This window comes from Streptopelia decaocto, assembly GCF_964273445.1.
Source record: "Streptopelia decaocto genome assembly, chromosome: 3".
NCBI classification, from domain to species: Eukaryota; Metazoa; Chordata; class Aves; order Columbiformes; family Columbidae; genus Streptopelia; species Streptopelia decaocto.
In genome coordinates this window covers 32,799,157-32,826,578 of record NC_138656.1, presented here as the reverse complement: position 1 = coordinate 32,826,578, position 27,422 = coordinate 32,799,157, and the positions used below count along the sequence as shown (strand labels likewise).

Below are 27,422 nucleotides of genomic sequence, written 5' to 3'. Positions count from 1 at the left end.
CAGGTCTTGCACAGTCTGGATCCTGGGGGTGTTTTGATGAATTCAACCGAATTGAGTTGCCAGTCTTGTCAGTAGCAGCACAACAAATCTATATTGTTTTAACAGCAAGAAAAGAAAAAAAAAAGCAGTTCATTTTTTCTGATGGAGACACTGTAGATTTAAATCCAGAGTTTGGAATTTTCCTAACAATGGTAAATGTAGTAATAATTTCAGAGAAGTGACAAATTATCCTATATACAAGTTAATCAAAGGCAAGGTAAAAATAAGCCAATTTATTAATTGATACTGTTGTTCAGGAATTAGACTAATCCACTGGAACACATAAATCATCTGGTTATTCCTTAATAGCATGCCTTCATTTTTACTTTAAGATTTTTGAAAAGGTTCATAGTTATGTCCCTTCATTACTGTATTGCAGTTCATTATGTAGACTAAGAGTATGGCCAAGCTTCCAGAATTTTCTGTTCTCAGTGAGGGGACTGGAACACTGATATGCTTTACTACCTTAGTTTGAAATGCTTTAGCAATATTAGTAAGAAAGAAACTGTATGAAAAAAACCCCAAACATTAACTTAAAACAGGAGATATAAGAAAGACATATTTAAAAAACATGTCTAATGGATACGTTACATGGATATATGAAACAAATGTTTCAACCTGATTTGCAGAAGACAAGTATGATTATTCTGGAATAAACCACCCTGCTTGTACTGTGGTGACAGCAAGTCTTTTCAAAAATTCTGCAAAAATTATCAGATCCTTTCATTTGTTGTTACAAGATGTGTCTAAACTGGTAAATACAATGCTGGGTGTCAACTTTTGGCCTTCTGTAGCAAAATAGCCCATTCTGCTCTGTGTGTGTCAATCTGGAATCACTGTGGGCAACATGACAGAACTGTACTTCTTATATCATGAACTTTTTATGGGTGATATTAAGATATGTTGCTCCCTTTCATATCATGACTACTGGTGAAAAAGACTTGCAGTATATATAGACCAAAGTTAGATCCCACAGCTGAATGGAGAATATGCGCAAAAAGATTTGCAAGGCAGTACACGTAATTTATACCAGTTACCAACCGTTACCCAAGGGAGAAACACAAACTTCTGGATTTTAGAATATTAATTTTCAGAGTATGCTGTGTTGTTGCCATAGGGTTCCTGAGACTTCATGGCACTTATTCCTGTAATCTTGCAGGCAGGCAATTTTATAGGGAATGTTTCCTAATGCCAAAGCAGATGACAATCCAAGATGACTTTATGGGAAATTAAAATCTTAATCTGCCTGTTCGAGTGCAAAATAATAACGGAGGAGATAATGAATTCTAATTTCTTAAATGTCACCTGTTTGATGTCAGAGTTATTCCTCATGTTTACAACAAGTTTCCAGAAATCTTGTATTAGTCAAACTTTCTTGGTCATTAAAATTTTCTTTCATATGATTTTGTTGTACACTTTCCATGTTTTCATCTTCTTGACTGTGTTATTTTTACTGTGTCATTGCAAAATATTCTCTGTGTATTTTTGAACCGTTATTAAAATCAATTCTGTCACTAAAAGAGAATTAGAATTGCATATATAATTCTTACTTCAGCAGATAGGTTTCACTCAGAAACTATCAGTGAGATTCTGTACTTTGAAGGCTACCCTTTTAGACATAAGGAATAGAGTAGAGCATCCTAATAATTCTTAACTGTAGACTGATTTATGTATATATATATATATATTTTAATATTATTATTTTGTGTTTTGCTAGACACTGAGTTTTTAATGTTTTACAAAACCTGCCTTTCTGCAAAATGGTAATGCAAACTTCATTCATGTTGGGAATATACTACAAGAAATAAACCAACTGGACTGTATTCCATGAAATTTTAAATTCTGATTACTGGCTTGTTACGATAAAGAAATTCAGTTATTACTCTGTCCATTATGCATAGTTTATTAAATTCATAGTTATGGTTGAAGTTTTTTCTTCACATTTTAATCATCAGTAGACAAGAGTTCTAACTCTGAACAAATCTAGGTATTTATGCGTAAATTTACTTTTACTGAACAGTTAAAGGGATGTTATTTTGACAATTTTAAATAATAATGCAGTATGTTTTCTTCTATAGAATCCTGGATATGCTGGACGTCAAGAACTACCAGAAAATCTCAAAATTCAATTTAGAACTGTTGCAATGATGGTTCCAGATAGGCAGGTACAATTACTGGTGGAATTGAAAGGAATAATGTATTTTACTTGCTTACCTATCTTCAGAAAAACTAATGGCATTTTTTTTAATTGTATTTCAGATAATTATTAGAGTTAAACTTGCAAGTTATGGATTTATTGATAATGTGGTCTTGTCTCAAAAATTCTTTGTTCTTTATAAACTTTGTGAGGAGCAGCTTACTAAACAGGTAGTGTTATCTATCTTCCTCTTTGTCTTCCTACTTACACAATACAACCTCTTAGATTTTTGTTCGTGCAGATTGGTTTTGAAGCATCATTTTTATGCTCTTTACAGAATATCAAAGTAGTTTAAATATAATTCAAAAAATATCTCTATAAGATTTTTAAACAAATAACCATGTTAATCCATGTATATTTACATGGATATACACATACATTTTTTTAATTGTTAAAGAATTATAATTTGTAGTTGCAAGTGCATAAGATTCTCTGCCTAAACATGGCAGACAGGTAAAATCAACCTGGTGATCTCATGTTCCTGTAAAAATTATCTACCTCTAGAGAAAGTAGTTGGAAATTGCAAACTGCAGGAGGAATGTCTCAAGTTTGATTTTAAGTTGCCCCTCTCCCCATAGCACTGCTTTGATCTAAGGTCTTGCATTTAAGCTGCTTCAGTTGGAAAGACACAGTCTGGAATGGAACTCTTATTTTTTTAGAACCTTGCTATGGAGGGCTACAAAATAATTGTTATATGGTGTTATAAGTGTTGAGGTCAATTAAATTTAAAGTAGAAAAGAAAACCTTATGTTCTTCCCCCTGCTTCCTGAAAGCAGTCTCATCATCCTTCATTTATTTTGAAAGAATAATTAATAAACAACAACAGCAATTCCTATTTTAGCTACCTTTTCCAGGCAGGCAACTAACCTATTCAATATGCAAGTAAGGTTTGATATACTGACGAAATAAAGCTAGAGATCTTGTTACTGGTTAAATCTTTTTCCCGCTCCCTAGGTCCATTATGACTTTGGTCTGAGAAATATCCTTTCAGTACTGAGGACACTTGGAAGTCAAAAGAGGGCCAGGCCAGATGAAGGCGAAATGAGTATTGTTATGAGAGGGCTAAGAGATATGAATCTTTCTAAGCTGGTAATAATCTAATTAAATATTTTAGCACCTCGTATAGTCAAGTCTACTAGATATTTCATGGGATTTTGTAGAAAACTAGAAAAAAAATCTTGCACATCCTTTCATTTAATAGTTAAAACATGGTAATCATGTTGTCATTAAACAGCAATGAGGATTTATTAGACTTGGAAACAGTGCTCAGGGTGTAACGGTTCAAATAGGTTAATAGTGTCTTAGCTGTGGGTATGATATTTTAGGTACTGACTCGTGTACAGACTGACTATCATAAGTGAACTAAATAATTTGTGTATCTACTAAATTAGACTTCTAGAGATTTCTCTACAGATAGGATATTGTTTCCAATATAAGCTGCAGGTGTTTTACAAATCAATTTTACGTATAGGTTCCAGTGTGTGCTCAGTGGGAAATTTCTTTCAGTTTTGACTTTATTTCTCACATGGCATATGGTTGACATTTTCAAAATGTTATTTTTGTAGTGACCTGTCTGGTTGGTTGGCTGTGTTTATGAACACAAGCATCTGTATTAAGAAAATGTATTCTCACTGTTTATCATTTTAAAATGGAGATTAATTTTGGTTTGAGAACATTCTTTGGATAACCATGCATTAAGCACTTAATAACTTTTGTTTGTTTGTTTGTTTCAGATAGATGAAGATGAGCCTTTGTTTCTCAGTCTTATCAATGATCTGTTTCCGGGCTTACAGCTGGACAGTAGTACCTACGCTGAGCTACAGGCTGCAGTAGCTAATCAGGTTGAGGAGGCAGGATTGGTTAACCATCCACCATGGAATCTTAAGCTTGTTCAGGTAAAACTTTTTTTTTTCCAAAACATTTTTAACAAACAGGAGTCATAACACCATGTTAGTAGCTAAACCGCTGTCTCACTTGTGCTTCTAATGTGGGACCTGTGTTTCTAGTATGGGAAAAAACTAAGGTTGTGTGTACATCACACTAAAGAAGACCGATTGAAGGGATTTATGTTTTTATTTCTTTAAATTATCCATCATCATGGTATAGACGGAATTCATGAGGAATAGCATTGAGTATCTTTTATTTTCTATTCTATTTCTATTTTATATATATATATATATATATATATATATATATTTACTAGTAGTGTATTAGTATTTTGTTATTTTCTTAAATTGTGTTTATCTCAATCCAAGTTTCTCCCTTCCCTTTTGATTCTCTTTCCTATTTGGGAAGTGGGGAGGGGGGTGAGTGAGCGGCTATTGTGGTTATATTGCTAGCTTGGGTTAAACCATGACAACATAAAACAAAAAGTTGCTTAGTTTTGATATGAATAACACTTGGTTCTTGGCATTTGAGGAAAAGATAAATATACCCTTCATGCTGGCAGCTTGCCATGAATACAATAAGTTTTGTTTACCTTGTGTTGCAAGCTTGTTAGACCTGGAGTGTGTTCTGATTGAAAAGCAAAAGAGAGACAGTTGTTAAGGTATGGCAAGAAATTATTTTTACTTCAGAATGTTTGCAAGATGTTATGTTTTGTAAACTGATGATTTAATGATTAAGCTGTAATTTTGGGTCATGGTAATTTGTATTTAGCATGCGATAATCCTTATGATGTGTTGCTGATCAATGAGTATGCAGTTATATAGTATGGCGGAAAAGGGGTACTTAAATGGCTTTTTGAATCTCTACTCCACCATAACATTTAAATGGCTGACAGTTGTATTTCTGACATGCAAATGTGTTGGAAACTAATTTTGAATTTATTATTAAAGACAGTTAACTCATGTTCTGACGATCTTTATGCCAACACACTTCCCTATACACAGTCTTCCTTAAAGAGCAAACTACCATATAATTTGTTGGTGAGAGCAAAAGACAAAGTGCAACATTCTTCCTTATGTTACTTCACAGCAACTAAAATATCATGTCTCTGTCATCAGAGGTATATTTATGACTCTGCTCAGACTCCCCCTGATTTACAGGTTTTGTTCCACATTCTACAGACTGAATCTATAGTGTCTTTCACATGGATGATCAGCAAAAACTGTGCATGGGAGAAAACACTTGGCCATCCCACTTAAAGTCACATTCGCCATTTTATTCACAGCTTAATATTTCTGGTTGCCAAACTGGTCATAGGAAGAATGCTTGTGCCATAGCAAATTCCATCTTCCACTGGGAATAAGAAGTTTGAAATTGTCAAGTTTATGGTGGACTTGATCTTAGTTTAGATTTGTGGTGCCTGTAGATCTTCCTCTTGAACTGATATAATCCTTCATTCGTCTTACAGAGGAAGCAGCTATATATACTGCTTCTTACAACGTTCTGTCATCCAGGAGGACTGTCAGTCTTTTGTTCCTTTCAGTTGCTCCAAAAGAAGATGCTTGTATAGGCAGACTCTGCCACTTCCATAGCAAGCCTAAAGCTAGTATTGAAAGAAAAATAGAAAATTCAATAAAGAACTGTCCTGAACCTAAACACATCTGCAATCCTGTAGGAAGTGCAGTCCCTATGTTCATTTCATATACTTAGGTATTGTAGCACTATAGCAATTAGTCATGCTTTTGTTGCATTAATGTTTCATTACTATTCATTTTTTCCTTTTGAATAATATAGAAAATAATTTGTAAAATCTGGTAAAAGTATTTTCAGTTGCTTTGAAAACTTTAGGCAAAATTTCGTCCTGTAAACTTTTTTTAAGATTAATTAAAATTAATTTAGATTAGGAGGTGAAGGTATGTGCTATTCCACAAAACACTAAAAGTCAGAAAAAGCATGCTGATTTCAGTTCTAGCCATATAATTTTTATGTCTAATACATTTATAATCACTGACTATCAAATGTATTAAATGCAAGCAAAAATCTTCCAAAAGCATATATTTCTTACAGTAATTTTATTTTTTTTTAAAATAGTTGTATGAAACTTCTCTAGTACGTCATGGGCTGATGACACTTGGACCTAGTGGATCTGGAAAAACAACGGTCATAACTATACTAATGAGAGCACTGACACAATGTGGCCAACCGCATAGAGAAATGCGTATGAATCCCAAAGCTATTACTGCTCCTCAGATGTTTGGTAAACTAGATGCTGCAACTAATGATTGGACAGATGGCATCTTTTCTACACTGTGGAGGAAAACACTAAAAACTAAAAAGGGTATGTAAATACTTTCTGTGTGGTATAATAAAAATACCTCTTGAATGATATATTGAAAAAAACTTCTTGAATTTGCAAAGGTGATGAAGTTTCCTCTTGAGAGAAACTGTAGAGAACATAGATGAGGTTACAGTTCACTTCTCAAAAAAGGTTAACAGTTTAAAAAATTAATATTTCAGTAGTATATCTGCATTAAAAAAATTGTTTCCTTGCCATTTCAGTTCTACAGTGCAGATGTGTTATTTAGAAACTGCTAAATTACAATTTAGATTTACTTATACTAGTAGAACTATATATGGTGTTTATTTCCCGTGGTTTTTAATTTCAGTACTTTTTGACTGGAATACTGAAATTCCTTTTCATAGTGACTCATTTGTATCTGGAAAAAAAAAAAAATCCATTTTCAGAAAGATCATTCTTTTAGAGAGCCTTCCTAGAAGGAGATAATTTTCAAAAGAAAGGTGAATTTTCTATATTAGAAATGTCTATATTTTCTATTGGGCATTTTCTATATTCAAAACAAAGCTAGAATTTTAAAGTTTGCCAAAATTTACGCATATTTGTTTATATTTATGTTTCAAAAGAAAATAAAAAACAATTAGATTTTCAGAATTGATGAGTGATGATAGTCTTCATTAACTTAAATGGGATTTGTGAATATTCAACACATGTTTTTTGTTGCCCAAAGAATCCTTATTTTAGCAACCAAATGCAAAATTCCCCATCCCCTCTGTGCTGCTCAGGAGAGGTGGATGGGAGGAGGAAGGAGGAACAGTTAGATTATGATGGGAAGGAAGCATTTGAGTCTGGAGGAAGAAAAGAGCGTGGGAGAAAGGTGTTTTCATTTTTTTGTCTTTGTTTCTCATCATCCAGGTCTATTAATTGGCAATAAATTGATTTTCTCCAAGTTGAGTCTGTTTTGCTGGTGACAATAGTTGATAAGTGATCTCCCTGTCTTTATCTCAACCCAAAAACGTTTTCACATTATTTTCTCCCTTTGTCCTGTTGAGGAGGGGGAGTGAGAGTGTGGTGTGGTGTCTGTCTGACAGACAGCCAAGGTAATCTCACCACAGATGTTGTGCCTATTTTACTAATTTGCTAATATTTTTTTCAAAAGTTGTTTCTTGACTAAGTATGCAATTTATATGATTATGAGCATCTGTGGAGATGGCAGAAATTACAATAAATGAAAATACATTTTTATATATTATTTCAGTTCTATACCATCTTTTCTAAACTTACTTTCTTCCTCTATTTGGTTTTATTTTTCCAGGTGAAAATGTGTTTCTGATTTTAGATGGTCCTGTAGATGCAATCTGGATTGAGAACCTAAATTCAGTTTTAGATGATAACAAGACCCTCACTCTAGCAAATGGAGATCGAATTCCTATGTCTCCTTCATGTAAACTGTTATTCGAGGTCCACAACATTGAAAATGCCTCTCCAGCAACAGTTTCTCGAATGGGTATGGTCTACATCAGTTCTTCCGCCCTCAGCTGGAGACCAATATTGGAAGTAAGGTCATCGTTGCTGGCTACAGCTAACTTTACCTTGTTACATGTTTTATACAGAAAAATAATGTGGGTGTTTTTCAGGCATGGCTGAAAAAACGTTCTCCTCAAGAAAGAGAAGTTTTACAAAGTTTGTATGACAGAATCTTTGAACCAGCATATCAATATATGAAAATCAACCTTAATCCAAAAATGGAGCTTCTGGAATGTAACTACATTGTGCAGGTAAAACAGATACTGTGTAAGTCTGTATGAATTGACTGACTATAGTAAGTGTGCAGAAATAGCAAAGAGAGCATTTGATAGCAATAAAATTTAATTTGAAAATATTGTTTCCTAAGAAATAAAACCTCAAGCTTGATGTTTGTTTCTTATACAATATAAGAGGAACTGTCAGAGATGTGCAGAAGAAACCTTTACTTGTCCTTTTCGCTTCATATATAGTCTAGTCTTCTGTTGACTGACTGGAATTGGCAGGGTTCGGTAAGTTTTCAGAAACATATGTTTAATAAGCCAGTGGTCTCATTCCAGTTCTTTTAATACCAAACAAATTGTGGTAAGGGTCAGTTTAACCCTACTGGTAGTGTCAGCAGAGAGAGTGAAAAATAATTCTAATTAACTTGTTATCTTCAGATGTAATAGCTGTGATTATGTGAGTCAGACCTTCCAAGGTCAATGCAGCGATTTTTTTACCTCTCCCTTCCTATCAGTTGGAATTCTACCTTGATTGGAGTCCAAAATTTATCAGTGATTTATTAATAATAAAACTATGGTTTTGGCAGATTTTGCAATACTGTCAGTCCTACACTGCATGTCTCTAGTTGATTTGTTTATGAGTCTGTTGTGATCTGCAGATTGTAAGTCTTCAGACTTTGCATTTGTCGATGTAATCTCAGTTTTATATTGACTGTCTCATAATGAATTCAGTAGTGCATTTGAATAAGAGGGTAGGCAAGACAGTATTTTGGATAACATTTCCATTTAATATTAAATTGGTAAATTTGCACCCAATATCTCTTTACTGTTCATTAGGATTTAGCTTCAGATCATCAACAGTTCAAAGTAATTTGCTGCAAATAGATAGCCACAGTAAATGCTGCAAAGATTAACAAATGGAATTAGAACATAGAATTGAAGTCCACAGTCAGAAACTCTGTCACTTGCCAATTTATTATGATGAACAAGATGGATGTGCTATGTACACAATTTTTAGAGGGAGATAGTTTTATTTTCTTCTACATTTGTTGTCTGTGAAACCTCTGACTGAATTGATGTTTTCTTCATGGAAGACTTTTTCTGGCACTAGAAGTTTCCATGTTGTTAGGGCTTGTCAGGAAGCGTGAGCAAGTCAGTGTTCTACTCATGCTGCCTGGTTAGGGAAATATTTCCCTGATTTAACCCATATTGAATGTTTTTTCCTGTGAATGAAAATCTCTACTAAGTTTCTGTCACAGGTGTGGCAAAGTAAATAACCTGTAGAGGATCTCCATATTGGGGTTTGTCTACAAACCAGAGCTTTTTTCTATCATTTGACAGGTTCATCTCCTCGCTTGCTTCCCACCTCCAGTGTTAGATTCACTTAGTCTTGATTTCTATTCCCAGCCAGGATCTCATTTTTGGTGTGGGAAGTTAGGGCAAAGCATCGTGTTCATGTCTGTGTTGGGCAGTCACTTGCAGATACCAGCACTGGCCATTGCTTGACAAGTTTTCTTGGCATCATCTGGCATTTGTCTACATGCATCTCTCTGATCTCCAAGATCTTGTCCTGTTTCCAGGACCTTTCCTCCAACCAGGTTCTTTACCTGCTTCTTACTGGGCCCCTTTTTTTCGAAGACCACTTCTTTTGGGGATGTTTTCTTTTCCATACCACCTCCCCAGATTCTGCCATAAATGGTCTATATGCAGAAACACTGGACCTCATCAGTGTCCTGATCAGTGGTTCTCTCTTATGTCTCTTCGTTAACTGTGGGATTCAGCATGTGCCACTTCATTTAAGTCAGGTGTTTCCAGAATTGACAAACATTTCAAACCAATTGCATCTAGCAAATATCAGACTTGTATTTGAGTTCTAAAGTTCAGTTTTGGATGTTCACCCACACGTACCAAATTATCTACCTTTTGTTAGCATTCACAATTTAAGCCATTTTTTCATGTAGAACAGCTTCATAATGGTTTTATGTAAAAAGTGGTCCTGCCTTTGCTTTTCTCCTTGTAATTTCATCTGACTAACTGTATATATTCTGGTTTAGGGTTATCCTTCCCTCCATGCCTATTGGAAATGCCAATAAACTTGTAGCTATAGTTCTGATGGATGTGGTATGCATGAAGGAACGAAGGTGTTCAATGAAATTCTTTACCAGGAATTTGCGTAGAAGCTAAGCAGTTGTAGTAGAAGACAGGAGGTTCATTTCTAGATAAATAATTGATTAAAAATTAGGAAATGTGTGACAGGAGTATCAGTTCTTAGGAATAACAGAGGTTATCACTGATCCTGAGCTACCTTTGCTGGAACAATGGTGTTCAAACTGTTCATAAACAATAGGGAAAAGTTTTAGGTGAAGAAGTTTACTGATGATACTAAATTATTCAGGGTAGTAAGGACAAAACAGCTAACCATGAAGAACTGTAGACAGACTTTATGAGATTGAATAAATAGCTAATAAAATGGCAAATGAAATTCAGTGAAGATAAGGATGAGGGGGTTCACACGGGAAAAAACAAACTGTTCAATGCCGTGCATAGCAGACCTAGTGGACATCTTGCCAAAGGGTGTTATAGGTGATTAAAGTTTATGTAGGCTCAATACCAATCTTGATGTTTTCAGGGTGGAAGAATCCACAGAGGATTACTAAACCCAGAAAAAGTGTATTTGTTTCAGAAAGTCCCAAGCTGAAGATGGTACCAGCAGGAAATACCACCCCCAGTATCACCAGGAGGGTTTTTTCTCTGTTTTTACTCTTCTCTAAGTGTCCACTTTTGGTCACTATTGCAGATGGGATGCTGGGCAAGCTGAAGTTTCATCTGATTTGTTGCAACCATTTGTGTGTTTTTAGAAGTCGGTTTATTTTTTTTCTGTTTCCTTTCTCCAAAAACTCATTACAGAATATTGCTAAGGACCAAAGCATCATGGAATATTTTGGACTGCAGCTTGTATTTGAGGGAACAGAAATTTTGTCCAGATGAACTAGGGCACAGCCCATTCTGGAAATAATTAGATAAATTGATTGTCTTCCAAATAAAGGAAGTGACATTATTTTAACATTATGAAGTGTAATTAATACTGATTAGTAATTTTTAAATGACATTTTAAAGTAATCAAAAGTATTCTAACTACTTAGGTCCTGTAGGTTACATTAAAACTATATAGTACTATCTAGTATGCATTACTTCCCACTTCAAGTATGAGATCCAAGACAGCATAGAGAATACTAGTTCCAAGAGCTCATTGAAAATCTGCTTCTCTTGTAAAAACACATATTTTGAAACAATGTGCTTGATGCTGCCTTGTTTAGAAAGAGAATATGAGTGATGTTATCTAAGGCAGTCAAGCATCTGGCATCATGAATGAAATCAAAGAACTGTAGATAGCAAGTTAAATGATTTTTGGAACCTGGTATCTAGTTCCTTAGAAACTGCAAAGCAATCATAAAATGGGATATTTTAATTTATATTTTTAGCACAAAATAGAAGTCAGTGTGATAGACACATTAATTGACTACAATTAAGATAAATGCATTAGATGGATGCTGAAAATTCTTCCATGCTTAAAGATGGAAGGAGATGGCTACGCCCCACCAATTTTTGGAGTTCTGAATATCCCATGGTAAAAGTCCCGTAAAAAGCTGTTCTGTTACTCTAGTTCTTAAATGGTATATATTATATAGACATCATTTAAAAGGATAGTTGATGATCAAATTACTTAAGTAATTTTGAAAATTTTACCCAATTTTATATAGATATCTTTATTTTCTTGGGTTTGTAGTTCTGAATTTTATGTTATTCTTTGGTAACCTGTGTTGGGTTTCAAATGATTATTTAAAGTTTGAGTACACTTAAATAACGCATGTTCATATATGTATAGAAATTGGAAGTGATTATGTAATACATTCTAATGTACAATATTTCAAAATATTTTCAGTCTATTAATCTTCTGGAGGGTTTGATTCCGTCGAAGGAAGGAAGTGGTTCATCAGCTACATCTCATCTGCATAAATTGTTCTGCTTTGCAATAATGTGGAGTTTAGGTGCCCTTCTGGAGCTGGACAGTAGAGATAAACTGGAAGCCTTCATTAGAGACCATGACAACAAATTAGACTTACCAAAAATGTCCCCTGGCAGCACTGAAACCATGTATGAGTTTTATGTTACTGATCATGGTAAGAAAAATCATTAACATTATTTTTATGATGGCATTTTAAAACTGAGTATAGCTTCTTTGAAATTTAAAAGTCCTTATTATACAGCCATATGGCCAGAGATTTTTGATGACTATAGTAGAAACACAGATTCCATATGTAGCACCTCTATGCAGGTGAGAAGTCAGAAACAAGGGATAGAGTGCTCACTGGTAATATTTTCTTATTTCTTTTGTTTTTAATTCCATTCTTACAGCTTTGTTTTCTGTTGAGTTCATCAGCCTACAATTTTTAGTCTAGATTACTATAAATTTTATATAGCTAGTGTTTTTTGGTAAAAATATAAGCTGATTTTAATTCCACTTAATAATAATTATTTGTCCAAGTCTGATAGTAATAAATCTTACACTTTATAAGACTGTAAGAACAGTGTGATATTTTGAATATTGTGAATACTGATATTTTGCATAGTGTGATATTTTCCACAGGGACTTTATAGTTTAAATAACACAAAATTTCATAAAGAACTTCCTGTTCTTTCCAAGTATATTTTCACATGAATACACCTATTTATTTTGTATCCAAATTCAGTTGTTTGTTTGTTTGTTTGTTTATTTGTTTGCAACAGTGCTTAGCATACACATACACAATCCATATTCTCATGTTCTATAATTTTTCACTAGCAGTGTGAGAATGAGTTTCTGGGTAAACATTCTTTTTTTTTTTTTTTTTTTTTTTTAATTTAAATAGCCATATATAACTTTAAGAAATATGTGTATATTTAGTGGGATTGTGGACTAATTAGAGGTCATGACTAAGTATGTCCTTTTGGCTAGATTCGAGAAAATTTATCCCTTTTAATACTTTGTAGTACTTCACCCATAATATGTTGGTTGGGGTTTTTTCGTACTAACAATGTTGAACATGATCAAAATATTGTAAGATATTTTCCTCTTTTTTTGTCACTTCAGGTGAGTGGGAGCACTGGAGTAAAAGAGTTCAGGAATATGTTTATCCAACAGATCATGTCCCAGACTATGCTTCTATTCTAGTTCCAAATGTTGACAATACCAGAACTCAGTTTTTGATAAACACAATTGCAAAACAACAAAAAGTAAGTGCAGGATTACTTATTTAGGTATATGCCTACTATATGAAATAAATATAAACCTACTTATAAAGTAACTGGAATTTGCAGTCATTCTTCATATTCTCTGCCTCTAGTAATTGCTTGCCAGGTACACTATTATTTACATATTGCTCTTTTTATTTTCTAACAGGAATCATCTGTACTTATTTTTGTGCATGGGCAAAATGCTTAAAGTATCTTCTTATAAAAGTTTAACTCTAACAACCTATCACTTTTTTTAGAGAAAGACATATAATCTTGTTCTTAGTCTTTACACCATATTGATTTTTCTGCTTTATGCTTTCTTGAATAGGGAAACAAGGAAAATAACTTCTACAGGGCAGTTCATTAAAAACCTGAAATTCCTAGCCTTTGCTGTATTTTTTTTTCTCTCATTAGGAATGCTGTAGCTAATAGCAGTAGCCACAACTAGAGAAAAGGAGAGGATAGTCCTCATACAGCTTTCACCAATTTGATATCATGGCTTTTCACTCAGACCACATTAAACAAGAGTTATTAAAACATAGGCCTAATTTCAAACACAGGAAGACCTGAAAAGTGCATATTTTGCTTTAGCACTATACTTTTAATAACCCCAGCAACTTTGTGTGGAAATCTCTGTCAGCTTGCAACATATAAATCAGTGCACTCCCTTCTTAGTACCTGGAGCCAATATTAGAAATATAACAAGTACATGAGCCAGTTCTGGAACCTGTTTTTTTCTGTAAAATTCTGGAATTTGGACAGAAAAGCTGTTGGTTGGGTTTGATGCAGCTGTTCCAGAGGCCATAATGTGGGTGTGCCTTTGATGTATCTGACACAAATTATGAAAACTTGCAAAATGTTTAGAAACAGATTATTAATCTTTGTATGTTAATGCCTTGGGAGATACTGATTATATTTCCAGGTACATTCTTTTGGCTGTCATTGCAATAGAAATAATGGACATTGAAATATTTCAAAAAGAATCTCTGAAACCTGGCATTTTCCACAATTCAGTGTTTCTGTGGGGTACAGTTGAAATCTTGCTCTCTTCAGTTGAAAAGTTTCAGCATTCAGTGTGCAACAGGACTTACCTATGCTTCCCTGTTGACCAGTGTGACTGGAAGCAGTGTCAGCTTACTTTGTTTGCAAGCATTTTATTTCTTTGGTAAGGTTCGATTTGATCACATATTGAAGCATGACAGAGAAATTTTATTTTGTTTTATTTTGTTTTATTATTTTCCTGTGGATAGGATCGCAGCAGCATGAACTTTCTTTCCAAGTACAGCTGAATTACACATACTAGGTGAAACCAAAGGGATGTTTCAGAGATCTGACTTCACTTGTTGGTTTGGAGAGTTTATTACTATCATCTGTGGTGTCATGGTTAAATGGTTGCTTGGATGATCAGAAACCGAGTAAAGAATGAGACCAAGTGGTATCATTGTGGCTATCTGTTAGAGAGCATTATTTTAAAGCAGGAGCAAGTCAGTCAGGAGTGCTCAGGCATTTAAAATCTCCTACAGGAATCTCCTGGATTATGAACTTTAGTGCTCACAATCGTGAAGAAATGCATACTCCCTTCTGTAAACTGATTAAATTCCTTTCATGAAGTTGATATAATAGTGAGGATAGCATCTGTCAAAAACATAAGTAAGGTGAAAACCTGAGTTGGAAAAACACCATGGAGGATTTTACATGTCTGATAAAGAACAGCATTCTTATCTAACTCACTTCCATGAGATGAAATGGGAGATTTTTATTAAAGGCTTAAGAGAAAGGAAAGAAGTATTAATCCTTTTGTTCAGCAACATTCTGATTTAGGTTCAGATTTTACCAAGATAAGAAGGAAAGCCTCTCATACATTTTCACTTCATCCTTCCTCTTTTGACTCTGGACATAACTTGCCTTGGAGAATCTATGTGGGATGAGAAACACATACTGTGTGACTGCATATGGAGACAGAAAAAACCTGCCAGAATAATACATTATTCAAAAGCAGATACAGAAAATATCCCTTTCTCTAAAATAGGTCTGTTATGCAGATTTAATTTTAAGTTCTGATACTAATGTGATTTAAATATGTGTTACAGGCAGTTTTGCTCATAGGAGAACAGGGGACTGCAAAGACAGTCATGATTAAGGGATATATGAAGAAATATGACCCAGAAGAGCATTTGTCAAAGTCTTTAAACTTTTCATCTGCCACAGAACCATTTATGTTTCAGGTAAAAATATAGATTTTAAGCAATTCTTGCATGTAGTTTCCTTGCTAAGTATTTAAAGTGTACTTAATTCTGATGATAAAATAAGTGATTTAGAAATAAAGTTGAAAAGATCTTTTTCCTCTAAGTCACTTAAACGCTTCAAAAAATTCCATTAAAATAATTTTTGCAGATTGGAATATAATATAGTCACTCAGAGATAGATATATTCATGATTGCTGTATGCTTTTTCATTATGGAATTCTAAGAATCCATTTTTTGCTGAAGATCTTTCCTTTTCATTTTAGATTAATGAAAACTTTTGTTTCTACTGCTTCATTTTTTTCCTGATTCTTCATTTTTAAACTGTAATATTTTTAAATAAATAGCAGATTTCCACTTACCCTCTTATTTTTCCTTAGCTCAGGAGTGTCTACAGCATCAGAAATCAAATTGTTAAGGTCCTCTAGCATTGCAACTTTGTAGAGATTTCCCTTTCCCAATATAACTGTTAAAAATCCATATAAATACAAACAAATTCTACATATAGTTTTCTCAAGTGATTGAAAAGATGATTTATACCACTGTGCTGTGATCCAATACTACTAAGTTGCTAGGATGTGATCCTGTAATGTTAATTGGCTTCATTACCTCTTCAAAGCGATGAATTCATGGTGACAATCCACCAGTAGGATAAAGTAATCACCTTGGAGTATTTCTTGGTTGAGAAGTCTGCTCATGGAGCAGGTCTTACAAACTCCATCCCAAAATCAAACTTCTTTTTTAAGAAGCTCATATAGATGTTATTAGGAAAATGGTGAAAATTAATGGATTTTAAATTATTATTTTAAGTCCCAAACTCATAGAATATCTGTTGAGGTTTTCTGTTATGCATAAGATCTTTGGCCGTGGCTTATATCAAACTGGGATATAAGACAGGCATTCTTCCAGGCATGCAAGATTACTTGAAAAGTCAGTATCTCTGTCACAGTGTCCTTTACTTAGTGTATTATGGGTCCCTAGAGCATTCCTATCTTGAAAACAGAACCCAGACTTCCTCGTCTCTGGTACAGAGTCTGTGAAAGGATCTTATTTTGTCTTGTCAGTCCTGTAGTGCCTCAAGATATGTGCTTTCTTTTCATCTAGCTCACTGAATACGTAGCTCACTCTGCTGATTATAGCAGAACAGTTGAAGTACTTCTAATCACTTGAAAGAGCCACAGTACAAACAGTTTTTTTAATTTTGAGTCATTGTTCTGAGGATATTTGAAAGATTGGGTGATTTTGGATGCATTCGATGTGCTAAAAGTTTCTTAGTTTCTTATGTAATCACTTCTGTTCTCTTAACAGTTTCTCTTTTTCACTTTAATCACATATTTCCAAAATAGCAATGGTATGTATGTGTTTATCTTGGAACAGTCAGCTAATTATTTTAGGTTGTGAAAGAACAGGACAAAAAAAATCTGGCATGCATCAAGAACAGTGTGGCCAGCAGGACTAGGGCAGTGATCCTCCCCCTGTACTCAGTGCTGGTGAGGCCATACCTCAAATACTATGTTCAGTTTTGGGCCCCTCACTACAGGAAAGACATTGAGGTGCCAGAGGGAGTTCAGAGGAGGGTGACCAGGCTGGTGAGGGGCCTGGAGCACAAGTCTGATGAGAAGTGGCTGAGGGACCTGGGGCTGTTTAGCCTGGAGAAAAGGAGGCTGAGGGGAGACCTTATTGCTGCCTGCAACTACCTGAAAGGAGGTTGTAGCATGGAGGGTGTTGGTCTCTTCTCCCAAGTATCAAGTGATAGGACAAGAGGAAATGGCCACAGGTTGTGCCAGAGGAGGTTTAAATTGGATATTAGAAAAAACTTCTTCGTGGAAAGGGTTGTCAGGCATTGGAACAGGCTGCCCGGGGAAGTGGTGGAGTCACCATCCCTGGAGGTGTTTGAAAGATGCATAGGTGTGGTTCTTCAATACACAATTTAGAGGTGGACTTGGCAGTTTTAGGTTAACGGCCGGTCTCGATGATCTTAAAGGTTTTTTCCAACCAAAACAATTCTATGATGCTATGAGAAAACTCGTATCTGTTTCAAAAATGCTATTAATACTTCTGTCTTTATGACAGTATATGCTACATTGCTTATATAGGATGACATTTGCTTGTAAAACTAAGAACATATTTTTCTAAGGAAAACATTGGCTACCATCTTGTAAGGTATTTTTTCTGTCATTGTTTATGTTCCAAGTACCTTTAGAAAGACTGTAGAGCTGTAGAACTTGATATATTTCAATTATATATCAATGTCTTGTTAGTCCATTGCATCCTGCTTCTGATTTAGTTCAAATCTCAGTCTTCAAAGATTGTCACCAAAATGTTAATATATTGCATTACTTAGTTCACAAGACATCTGGGAAATCACTGTTAAAGGCATTTAAGTTGCCTCTATATGGTGTGCAGTTATACTGCAAATATAAAACCATTGAGCTTAGCTAGGGGAAATCCAAAGCAATCAGATTTTTAAGACAGTGCATGAAAAACTCTCCAAAATCAGGTTACTTTTCCTTTCCAGTGCTACCCTTTGGAAAGGAGATTCTTAAACACCTTTCTAAATAATTCCAATATTTATAAAAATTATTATATAGATAGTGAAAATACTAATTCTGCTTGTTGATATTTTAGCTTCATTCCCTCATTTCTCAAATTGCATATGCTATCTTCCCACTAACTCTTACTGATCCATGAAGAAAGTGGAAAAAAAAATATACAACAGAATTCACTATTTCTGATCTGTTTTCTTTTCTCTTAGCAGTTTCTCTAACATTAATCTTGAAATGTTTCAAGACTGAAATACAATTGACAATAAGAAGTAATGTTTCATACAGAGATAATGTGTCACGCTAAAATTAATGCATTTTAGTTTGGTCATTTCACTATAATAACCGGCTTCAATGCTGATAATGAAATACTAATTTCCCAGTTTGAAAACTTAAAAAAACCCTTCTGTAGTAGCCAGAGGTGGGTTGCAGGACATAGTCCTAAGCCCAAACAATTGCATAGGAATGAGCGTGAGGAACAGGAGAATAAAGTTCCTTAATGATGAATCAGAGATTAGACTACTAACAAAAAGAGGAAAATACTGGATAAATGCTCTAGCAAAAGGAAATACGTAACACATTTTTTTAACTATATGTTGCTTCACATGGAAAACATGAACTTTCTTTAATTTTTAGAGGACGATAGAGAGTTACGTGGACAAACGCGCTGGAAGTACTTATGGACCTCCTGGAGGCAGAAAAATGACTGTTTTTGTTGATGATATCAATATGCCATTTATCAATGAATGGGGAGATCAGGTAACTGTTTTTTTAACAAATATTCTTGCATTTTTGTGCTTTTTTTATATATACATGGGAATCAGTGGACTTCCTCAATATTTTAGTTAACTGTTAATTATTGGAAATTTTTTCTAATTTTGTTACATTGAAGAAAAAGGAGAAAATCAGATTTCCTGATGAGACATGTAGGATAATGCTATATCCTATATTATTTCCACTTTCGCTTATATTTGTAACACTAAATAAACACATTGCACTCTGGATTAGAGATTTTTGGCTTTTGATGAGCTCATCTACAACTTGGCTGTGTAACATTCATGTGGCTATACCATCCCAAAATCAAATAAAGTGTCTCACAGTTCCTTCCCATAGCAGATCTGAAGTATCTCCAGCCCAGGACTCTAGGTCTTCTGGAATGTCTTTCTTAACATAAATATAATGTATTATTATTACTATTTTAATTTCGCTCAGAGTAAATAACAAATTAGAAACCTGGGACCTCTGTGCCCTTTTGAATGTTGATGCGCTCTGACTTCTGTGAGGCTCACAGTTCGGGTTAAGGCTGCACACAGCATTGAGCTGGTTTGTTAACAGTGTGGGTAGTAGGTCTGATTGGGAGAGTGGGCTTGGGCATGTACTTAAGGGGTAGTATGGGTATAAGTGAGACTGTGTAGGCTGAATAGTTCCTCCTCTTCACTTTGGTAAGCTGTTTTTGTTAAAATGGAAGTCAAGCATGTGTTTTTAGTGTCTCTAAAGTGGAACCTGGCCTTCTACCTAAATGCCAATATATATCAGTTCTTTGGTTTGCATCATTTGCGCTCACTTGAGAGAACTTTATTTATTTATTTTTAATTGAAACTAGTGTTAAATAACCCACAACACTGAGCTGCTTGACTATAGTTTAGAACATAGATGGTTGTGTTGGAAGAAAAGCCCTCACAGGCCCAGGCAGTGTTCAATAATAGGAAGGATCTCCTTTATGGAAGGACCTGAACTAGGTCTGCCATTATGGCCCCAAGACATTGCTGAAATATTTTTAATGTGACAATAGTCTGGAGTTGGTGCCCTACCGTATACCATGTGGCTTTGTAAGAGTATGTGAACTTGTAAGGCTTGCTGAGTATTGTTGGAGCAGTTGCTACAGGGACAAAGTCTGCTACCTCCTGATCCTTACAGGTACTGTAGAGTGGATTGTGGAGTGAATAACCTTTTCAGAATAAACAGTTTCCTGTTTTAAAAAATAATTTGTTTTACCTCAAAGGAGGCCAAAAGGAGAACTGAGAAGCATAGTTTTAACATCTGGAGATGAATGTCCAGCAGCAAAAGATAAAAAAAACACATTTTTTTTTTCCAGTTCATTTCCTTAACTTTATTTAGACAACAGGAATACAAACACATTTTTTTAATATTATATGGTACTACAGCTCTTAAAGAATTTTCCTGCTTTTTCAAACCATGTAAACCAAGATCTCCTAGGAAGAGAAAGTATAAGGAAGATAGAATAATCTGAGTTTAGTTTCTAGTGAAAAGCTCTCTCTAGGGACTAGTGGTAGAGTTACAAGAAGAAATTAGATTATCAAGGTATATTTTGTTTTTTTTTCTTATTTGAATTTGTACAAGTTACATAAATTTACAGATAACAAATGAAATCGTTCGTCAGATGATGGAAATGAAAGGAATGTACAGCTTGGATAAACCTGGAGACTTCACTACGATTGTAGATGTACAATTAATAGGAGCAATGATACATCCTGGAGGAGGCCGTAACGATATTCCCCAGCGTTTAAAAAGACAGTTTTCTGTATTCAATTGTACATTGCCGTCCAATGCATCCATAGACAAAATTTTTGGTACTACTTTCTTTTGGTTTTGTACTATTTTTTTCGTAATTAACTTAAAATGTGTAAAAGTATGTTCTCTTTCTCACTTTTTGTCATGCAAATTCAGAGTAATGGTTCGAATGAAACAACTGAAGCTGTATTATAGCAAAAACAATGCCATGGAAGAGAAATTAACCCCTTTAAATGCTTGTCGTTTAATTTTAGACAAACCATATAATTAATAAAATAGTAATTTCATTTCCTGGAAGAATCTGAGTACTCCTATTACTGCCTAGGTTACCATTCCACCTCTGCATTGTCTGAGGTGGCCTCTTGACAAAGTTCTCAAGTCTGTTAACTCTGTCAATACGGTATATTGTTAAAAACCAGCAGCTACTGCCAGTTGTTTCTACAATAGTTCAGAAAAGCCTTGGAAAAGAGAGATGAAATTAATTAAGTTGCAATTTAAAAGCAAATTAATGTTTTACATAAATGCTTATATGTCTTGCTCACAACTTACCTTATTATACCCTAAAACCTGAGATTAATTGTATACTGAATTTTATATTTGCAGGTATTATTGGCTGTGGATACTTTCAGTCATGTAGAAATTTCAACCCTGAAGTATGTGATATGGTGGAAAAATTGGTTACAACAGGCAGAATATTATGGCAGTGGACAAAGGTATAAATCACAGGGAAAGTTTAATCACAATCAGTCTGAGCAGAGTGACTATTAGTGTAATCTAGGCACATATTCCTTAAGAACATATTTAAAACAAGAAAAAAAAAACACAGGAGAAAGATGGGCTAAAAAAATTTTGGAGCTACAATTTGGAAAAATATCAGATTTCAGTATACATGACAGAAGAATGGAAATATCAGTCCATTCTTTCATATAGTTTTATTCATGTTGCCCAAAGCTTGTATCACTGTAGCTAAGAAACAGAGAGTGAAATTCTTAATAAATTATAATCTGTAATTTATAAAGCCCAGAGCAACGTATGAAATAATTACATATTATATGAGTTGGAGTTTTACATCTAGTGCCAGATCCTACTTCAAAACAAATGAGATATTTTTGAAGAGTTTACCCACAGTACTATTTGTAGAAGTTAGTGATTTTGTTATATTTTATATGTGTTTTTAAATATAATATTTATAATTTATATTATTCTCAATTCCTTTAAAACGTTACTGATTTTGAAAATTAACAATATTTTCCTTTAGACAAAGATGCTGCCTACACCATCTAAGTTCCACTATATATTCAACCTTCGAGACCTTTCTAGAATTTGGCAAGGAATGTTAACTATAAAGGCAGAAGAATGTGACAGTGGCACTGCCCTTCTAACACTTTTTAAACATGAATGTACCAGAGTAATTGCAGACAGGTATAATAACTGTAGCATTGTATATTTAGTAGATCGAGCCATTTACATTTGCTCATATACCTGTAAAACTTCTTTACAGGATAAACCTTACTAGGCCAATTTGAAAAATTTTGTCTTATTTTACATGCAGTCTGTATTGGGGTATTATCTCAACAAATGTCATGCTGTCTGCTGATCGCTTAGACCAGTAATTGGATGGAGAACTCAAAAATATATGCATATTCTATTCTTTAACCTAGTTTTTTGCACTTATGTTTGCCCCCACTCAGCCAGTTCCTCTGTAAAAAAAAGGATTATATAGTGTCCTAAATTTATACACAGAGCATAATTTAAAATTGCTTTGATATCCTTACAGAAATGTTGTATGCCTACAATTAAAAGATAACCCATTTACTCTAAATCTCCTTTATATATTCATAAAACAGATACAGTTATGAGCTGCATGTGTTAAAGATCCAGTAATATTCTTGTGTTTACAGTGTTTGAGTTTGTTGTGAAATTCTATATGTAGTACTGTAGCTGTTTGTAAAAACCTGACATGTACCCAACCACTACTGTGGATTTTCACTAATATAATTATTTCTTATTCTGATGTCCTGAGGAAAGACCTTCATAAGTTTTATAAAGTTAATGCTTTATAACCTCATGAAGTTCAACAAGGCCAAGTGGAAGCTCCTGCACATGGGTTGGGGTGATTCCAAGCACAAATACAACCTGGGTGGAGAATGGCCTGAGAGCAGACCTGAGGAGAAGGAGTGGGGTATTGGTTGATGAGAAGCTCAACATGACCTGACCGTGTATCCTGGGCTGCATCAAAACAAGCCTCACCAGCAGGTCGAGGGAGGTGATTCTTCCCCTCTAGTTGGCTCTGATGAGACCCCACCTGGAAAACTACATTCAGCTCCAGGGCCCCCAACACAAGCACATAGGCCTGTTGGAGCAACTCCAGAGGAGGGCCATGGAGATGATCATCTTGTTTCTGTGTTTTATGTGACTGACTATTTAGTGTATGGAAGCATTTAATTTCTATGAATATTGCCTAATCTATTTCTGTGACTGTTGACTAATATATATTGCCTAATATGCATTTTAATATTATTTTTTTTTAGTATGTAATTATCTTATTTTTTTCTTCTACATATATAACTAGAACTCAGGTGGGGTTTTTTATTTGTTTGTTTTTTTTTTTTTTTTAATTGTACTAATCTATGATTTTTAGATTTATTACTCCCGAAGATACAGCCTGGTTTGACAAAACTATTACTAAAGCAATTGACAAATATGTGGGTACAGGCTTAACAGAAGTTCTCCAAGCTGAACCATATTTTGTAGATTTTTTACGGGAGATGCCTGAACCAACTGGTGATGAACCAGAAGATTTTGTGTTTGAAGCACCAAAAATTTATGAGGAGGTATTTCATTTTACACATTTTACACCTAAAATACTAGGCACTGAAGTTTTCCTTTAATTATTAAGTATGCTATATTGCAGAACTCATATAATACAGAAAGCGTTGTTTAATGCCTACCACATTTTTTTGTGAAGATATATCTAGATAAATCATTTTAGTGACATTAACATTAATGCCATGTAAATGTACTTTATTAATTCCTAATCTCCTTGCCCCTTTTTTTTTTTTTTTCCCCTTTTCCCACCACTAGCATAAAATTTCTGCTTAAGCACAACTACAATCACTACAGTGAATTAACAAGATAATCTCATTATGGGTGGGCAATATGTGAACTCAAGTTTGTGTAAAAATGTCAGTGCAGTTCTAAATTCTGAAGGACCACACTAATATTGTAACTTGTTTTGTTTTGTTTTGTTTTTTATTTTTTTTTATTCCAGGTTCCAAGCTTTGAATTTCTTTGTGAAAAACTGCAAATGTATCAGGGACAATACAATGAATATATTAGAGGATCATCTCTTGATTTGGTGTTTTTTAAGGATGCAATGACACATATTGTTAAGGTTTGGAGATTGTTACTTTTTTATTAGTTGAACTGTTGCAACAGTGTTCCCGATTTGGCAAAGCCATGCTTGGAGGGCACATTCTGGGAAGCTACTCTTGACCCCAAACTTACTTGCAACTTTGCCTAGTCATTTTCAGGAACTAGGAAAGACCTACACTTATTTTACCTGTTTGCATGTTTTGTAATAAATACCTTAGTTTGTATATTTCTTTAAGATTTTTTGTATTCAGAGGTATGAAGATTTTCCTTGATAGGAAAGGTGAGGTCATTAAGAGGCACATTTATATTTTGTATATAGAATGATTTTTATTCATTAAGAATTCAGAGAACACTTCAAAAGTATCTGTACCTGACAAGTGACCAAAACAACATGAGGTAGAATCTGTTTGGATGACAGACATGAAAAGACATAAATTTAGGCTGCAGTAGAATCAGTGTGTAGAGTGGAGGAAAGTCTCTGGTTTACAATCAGCTGAACCCCTATTCAGAAAGGAAGATATAAGGAAAGAATTAAGCCAATGTTAGAATCTGATTCGTGAGTGGGGGGAAAAGTCTAAGCATGAGATTTATTTGAAGCACTGTGCCTCAGGTTTAAAAGGTTGTGTTAGTTATCTCAAGAATTACTTTAACTTGATGATCTATTTACTGAAAGGCACATGGAAGCATAGTGAAAGCAAAACAGAGGATGTTTGGTTCTTCTCTAGTTGACCTCAAGTGAAGTAAATGATTTTGTTTGCTTTGCATTTAAACAGAAGAAAATAATTTTATTTTTAAATACAGTTCATGTGATGCTAGGTGATTCTGAAGACCTTGAAAGTCTCTGATACTCCATTTTCATTAGCAAGTTTTAACCAGAATATCTGGGATATGCAGTTAGGCAGTGACAGCCCTGCTATCACTGTGGTGACAATAAACTTAGTCATGCTCATAATTTCATATTTAAACTTCTATTTTAATATAGTTATCTGGATAGGCTCAGAGGGAACTGTGCATAGACTCAGAATTTCTTTGAGGGGATGTCACTGTTTACTGCAGGGTGACAATAAACTGCTCTCTGTTAACCCCTGCCATACCCACTAGGATAGGTAATAGGAGGAGAAGGGAGAGAGACTTACAAGTTGGAAAAGTTAAAAATGCTTTAATAATGCTACTAATAAATAGAGAAAATAATACAAAATATGCAAAACCAATCTTGAATTTCCCGGCACAGTGCAGTGGCAGCTGTGATGGAGCTGGCGTTGCTCCAGCGGCTGCAGGGCAGATACCTGTCAGTCCTGGGCTGGACTCTGCAGTAAACCGGAACTGGATTCAGTGATGTGGGGCCTGGAAGGAGGCCTAGGATCACAAGCAGAACTAGCAGAGTCCTCTTTAGATGCTGGCCATAGTTGAAGAGAGCAAGACCCTTGTGATCTCCCACTTTTATAGGGCGTATGACATGTATGGGATGGAATACTTAGTTGGTCAATTTTAGTCACCTGTTCTGTCCGCCCCTCCTTGCAAATACACCTCTCTCACGGGACGTGCAAAATTTGTCAATAACCTTGGTTGCCATAGCAATAAGTCTAAACCTGGGGCTCTTCTGCATACTATTGCTACTGTTATCAGCTCTGAAACGAACAGTGTCTGAAGAAACATGCAGTCAAAGTCAGAAAAGTGCAGTTACTTAGAAGAACTTAGCTGAAAGGAAAATTCACTAAAAGAGAACTGGTCTTGTTTTAAACAAAACCAGGACAGCAGAAAAAATAATGAATAGAATTAGAAGGTTTGATGCTGATCTTTTGCATTTTGTACATAAATTACATGACAAGCTAACCAAACTGTAGCACCTTGAAAGTAACTTTGCACTAACATAATAAAATCAAGGAAGATGTGGTATATATTAGTACATAAAGGAGATGTGTAAAAAATCAATAACAGTAAATTTGTATATCTAGGAGACTTGTTAAGAAAACTATCTTCAAGGAAATGTTGAAGGTAGATAAAATAGAAGATAACACTAAATGATAGTTGAAACATGTACAAGTCTTTCAGACTCTTAAAATTAGTAATGAGGTGTGTTTATTCTTCTAGCTGAAGTTGTTTTAATTTATGTTTTTAAACACATTCAGACTGATGCCTTCAACATAGATCTCAAAATGTCTCTCTTTATGTATTTAAATCCTATCTGTAACTAATTATAATCATCCTATATTTTTACATGAAAATTTTTCATCAGTTAGACAAAATTCCTTAAGAATGTACAATTGTTCTGCTGAGAAGAAAAAATTTTTGGAAGTATTCTTTTAATAATCTACATTGTGCTCTAGTAAAGAAAGTGTAGAATATAAAAGATTTTCAATTTTACTAATTAACATTTTAATTTCAATTTATTAATGAGCTTTTTTCCATTTTTTCCTATATAGATTTCCCGGATAATTCGGACAGCAGCTGGAAATGCTTTACTTGTTGGAGTTGGTGGTTCTGGTAAACAAAGTCTTTCCCGGCTGGCCTCCTTTATTGCTGGCTATAAAATATTTCAGATCACTTTAACAAAGTAAGAAATGCTAGAAATATACAAATCCAACTTATGCTATTGATTTCTCTCTCATGTTTTTTAACAGCCTTCTTTATGAATTTATTTATTTATTTTTAAATTTTGTTACAGTTTTAAAATGTGGAAAACAATACATTGTTTGGTTTGTGTAAAACATTGGATTAAGTTTCAACTGAAAAAAGCTGGACCTTGTGTTAACTATTCTTGAGCCAGAATGAGTTTTTACAAATGATGGTTGCACTATCATTCATAAAATGCTAGAATATGAAAATAGTAGTATTCTGAGTTGTTTTGAATTAACAGGTGATGTTTCTTATTCCTCCTAGATCCTATAATGTAAGCAATCTCTCAGATGATTTAAAAGTGCTGTTTAGAACAGCTGGGTTTGAAGGACAAGGGATCACTTTCATTTTCACTGATAATGAAATAAAAGATGAGTCATTTTTGGAATATATTAATAATCTGCTGTCTTCAGGCGAGGTAAGGATCTCGGTGTGACAGGCAATGTAGGGATGCAGGAAACTGCAGAATTTATTCCCACTAGTTTATTTATTTTGGTAATAAATTGTAGAATCGATAATGATTAAAATATCTCAACTTTTTAAATGAATGCCTTTGGTATGTAGTTACTTTATCTCTATTTCAGTGTAATGCAGGAAAAAAAAAGGATCTGTGATGGATATTTCAGTAGCCTCTATTAAATGAGTATTCACTGGCCAGTCAAGATGTATACT

At 34.4% G+C, this 27,422-nt stretch overlaps 1 protein-coding gene across 1 annotated transcript in view; it reads left to right on the top strand.

The window, feature by feature from the left end:
* The window catches only part of DNAH8 (dynein axonemal heavy chain 8), a 134,833-nt gene that overhangs the window by 55,119 nt on the left and 52,292 nt on the right, over positions 1 to 27,422 (top strand). The window contains exons 39-57 of the mRNA XM_082048935.1: positions 4 to 191; positions 2,118 to 2,204; positions 2,299 to 2,406; positions 3,191 to 3,325; positions 3,970 to 4,131; positions 6,215 to 6,461; positions 7,735 to 7,976; positions 8,057 to 8,197; positions 12,111 to 12,348; positions 13,299 to 13,441; positions 15,532 to 15,666; positions 18,864 to 18,986; positions 20,605 to 20,818; positions 21,363 to 21,472; positions 22,018 to 22,181; positions 23,401 to 23,593; positions 24,031 to 24,153; positions 26,558 to 26,688; positions 27,015 to 27,168. Coding sequence (XP_081905061.1) covers positions 4 to 191; positions 2,118 to 2,204; positions 2,299 to 2,406; positions 3,191 to 3,325; positions 3,970 to 4,131; positions 6,215 to 6,461; positions 7,735 to 7,976; positions 8,057 to 8,197; positions 12,111 to 12,348; positions 13,299 to 13,441; positions 15,532 to 15,666; positions 18,864 to 18,986; positions 20,605 to 20,818; positions 21,363 to 21,472; positions 22,018 to 22,181; positions 23,401 to 23,593; positions 24,031 to 24,153; positions 26,558 to 26,688; positions 27,015 to 27,168 — 3,038 coding nt within the window. The remainder of the gene's footprint in view (positions 1 to 3; positions 192 to 2,117; positions 2,205 to 2,298; positions 2,407 to 3,190; positions 3,326 to 3,969; positions 4,132 to 6,214; positions 6,462 to 7,734; positions 7,977 to 8,056; positions 8,198 to 12,110; positions 12,349 to 13,298; positions 13,442 to 15,531; positions 15,667 to 18,863; positions 18,987 to 20,604; positions 20,819 to 21,362; positions 21,473 to 22,017; positions 22,182 to 23,400; positions 23,594 to 24,030; positions 24,154 to 26,557; positions 26,689 to 27,014; positions 27,169 to 27,422) is intronic.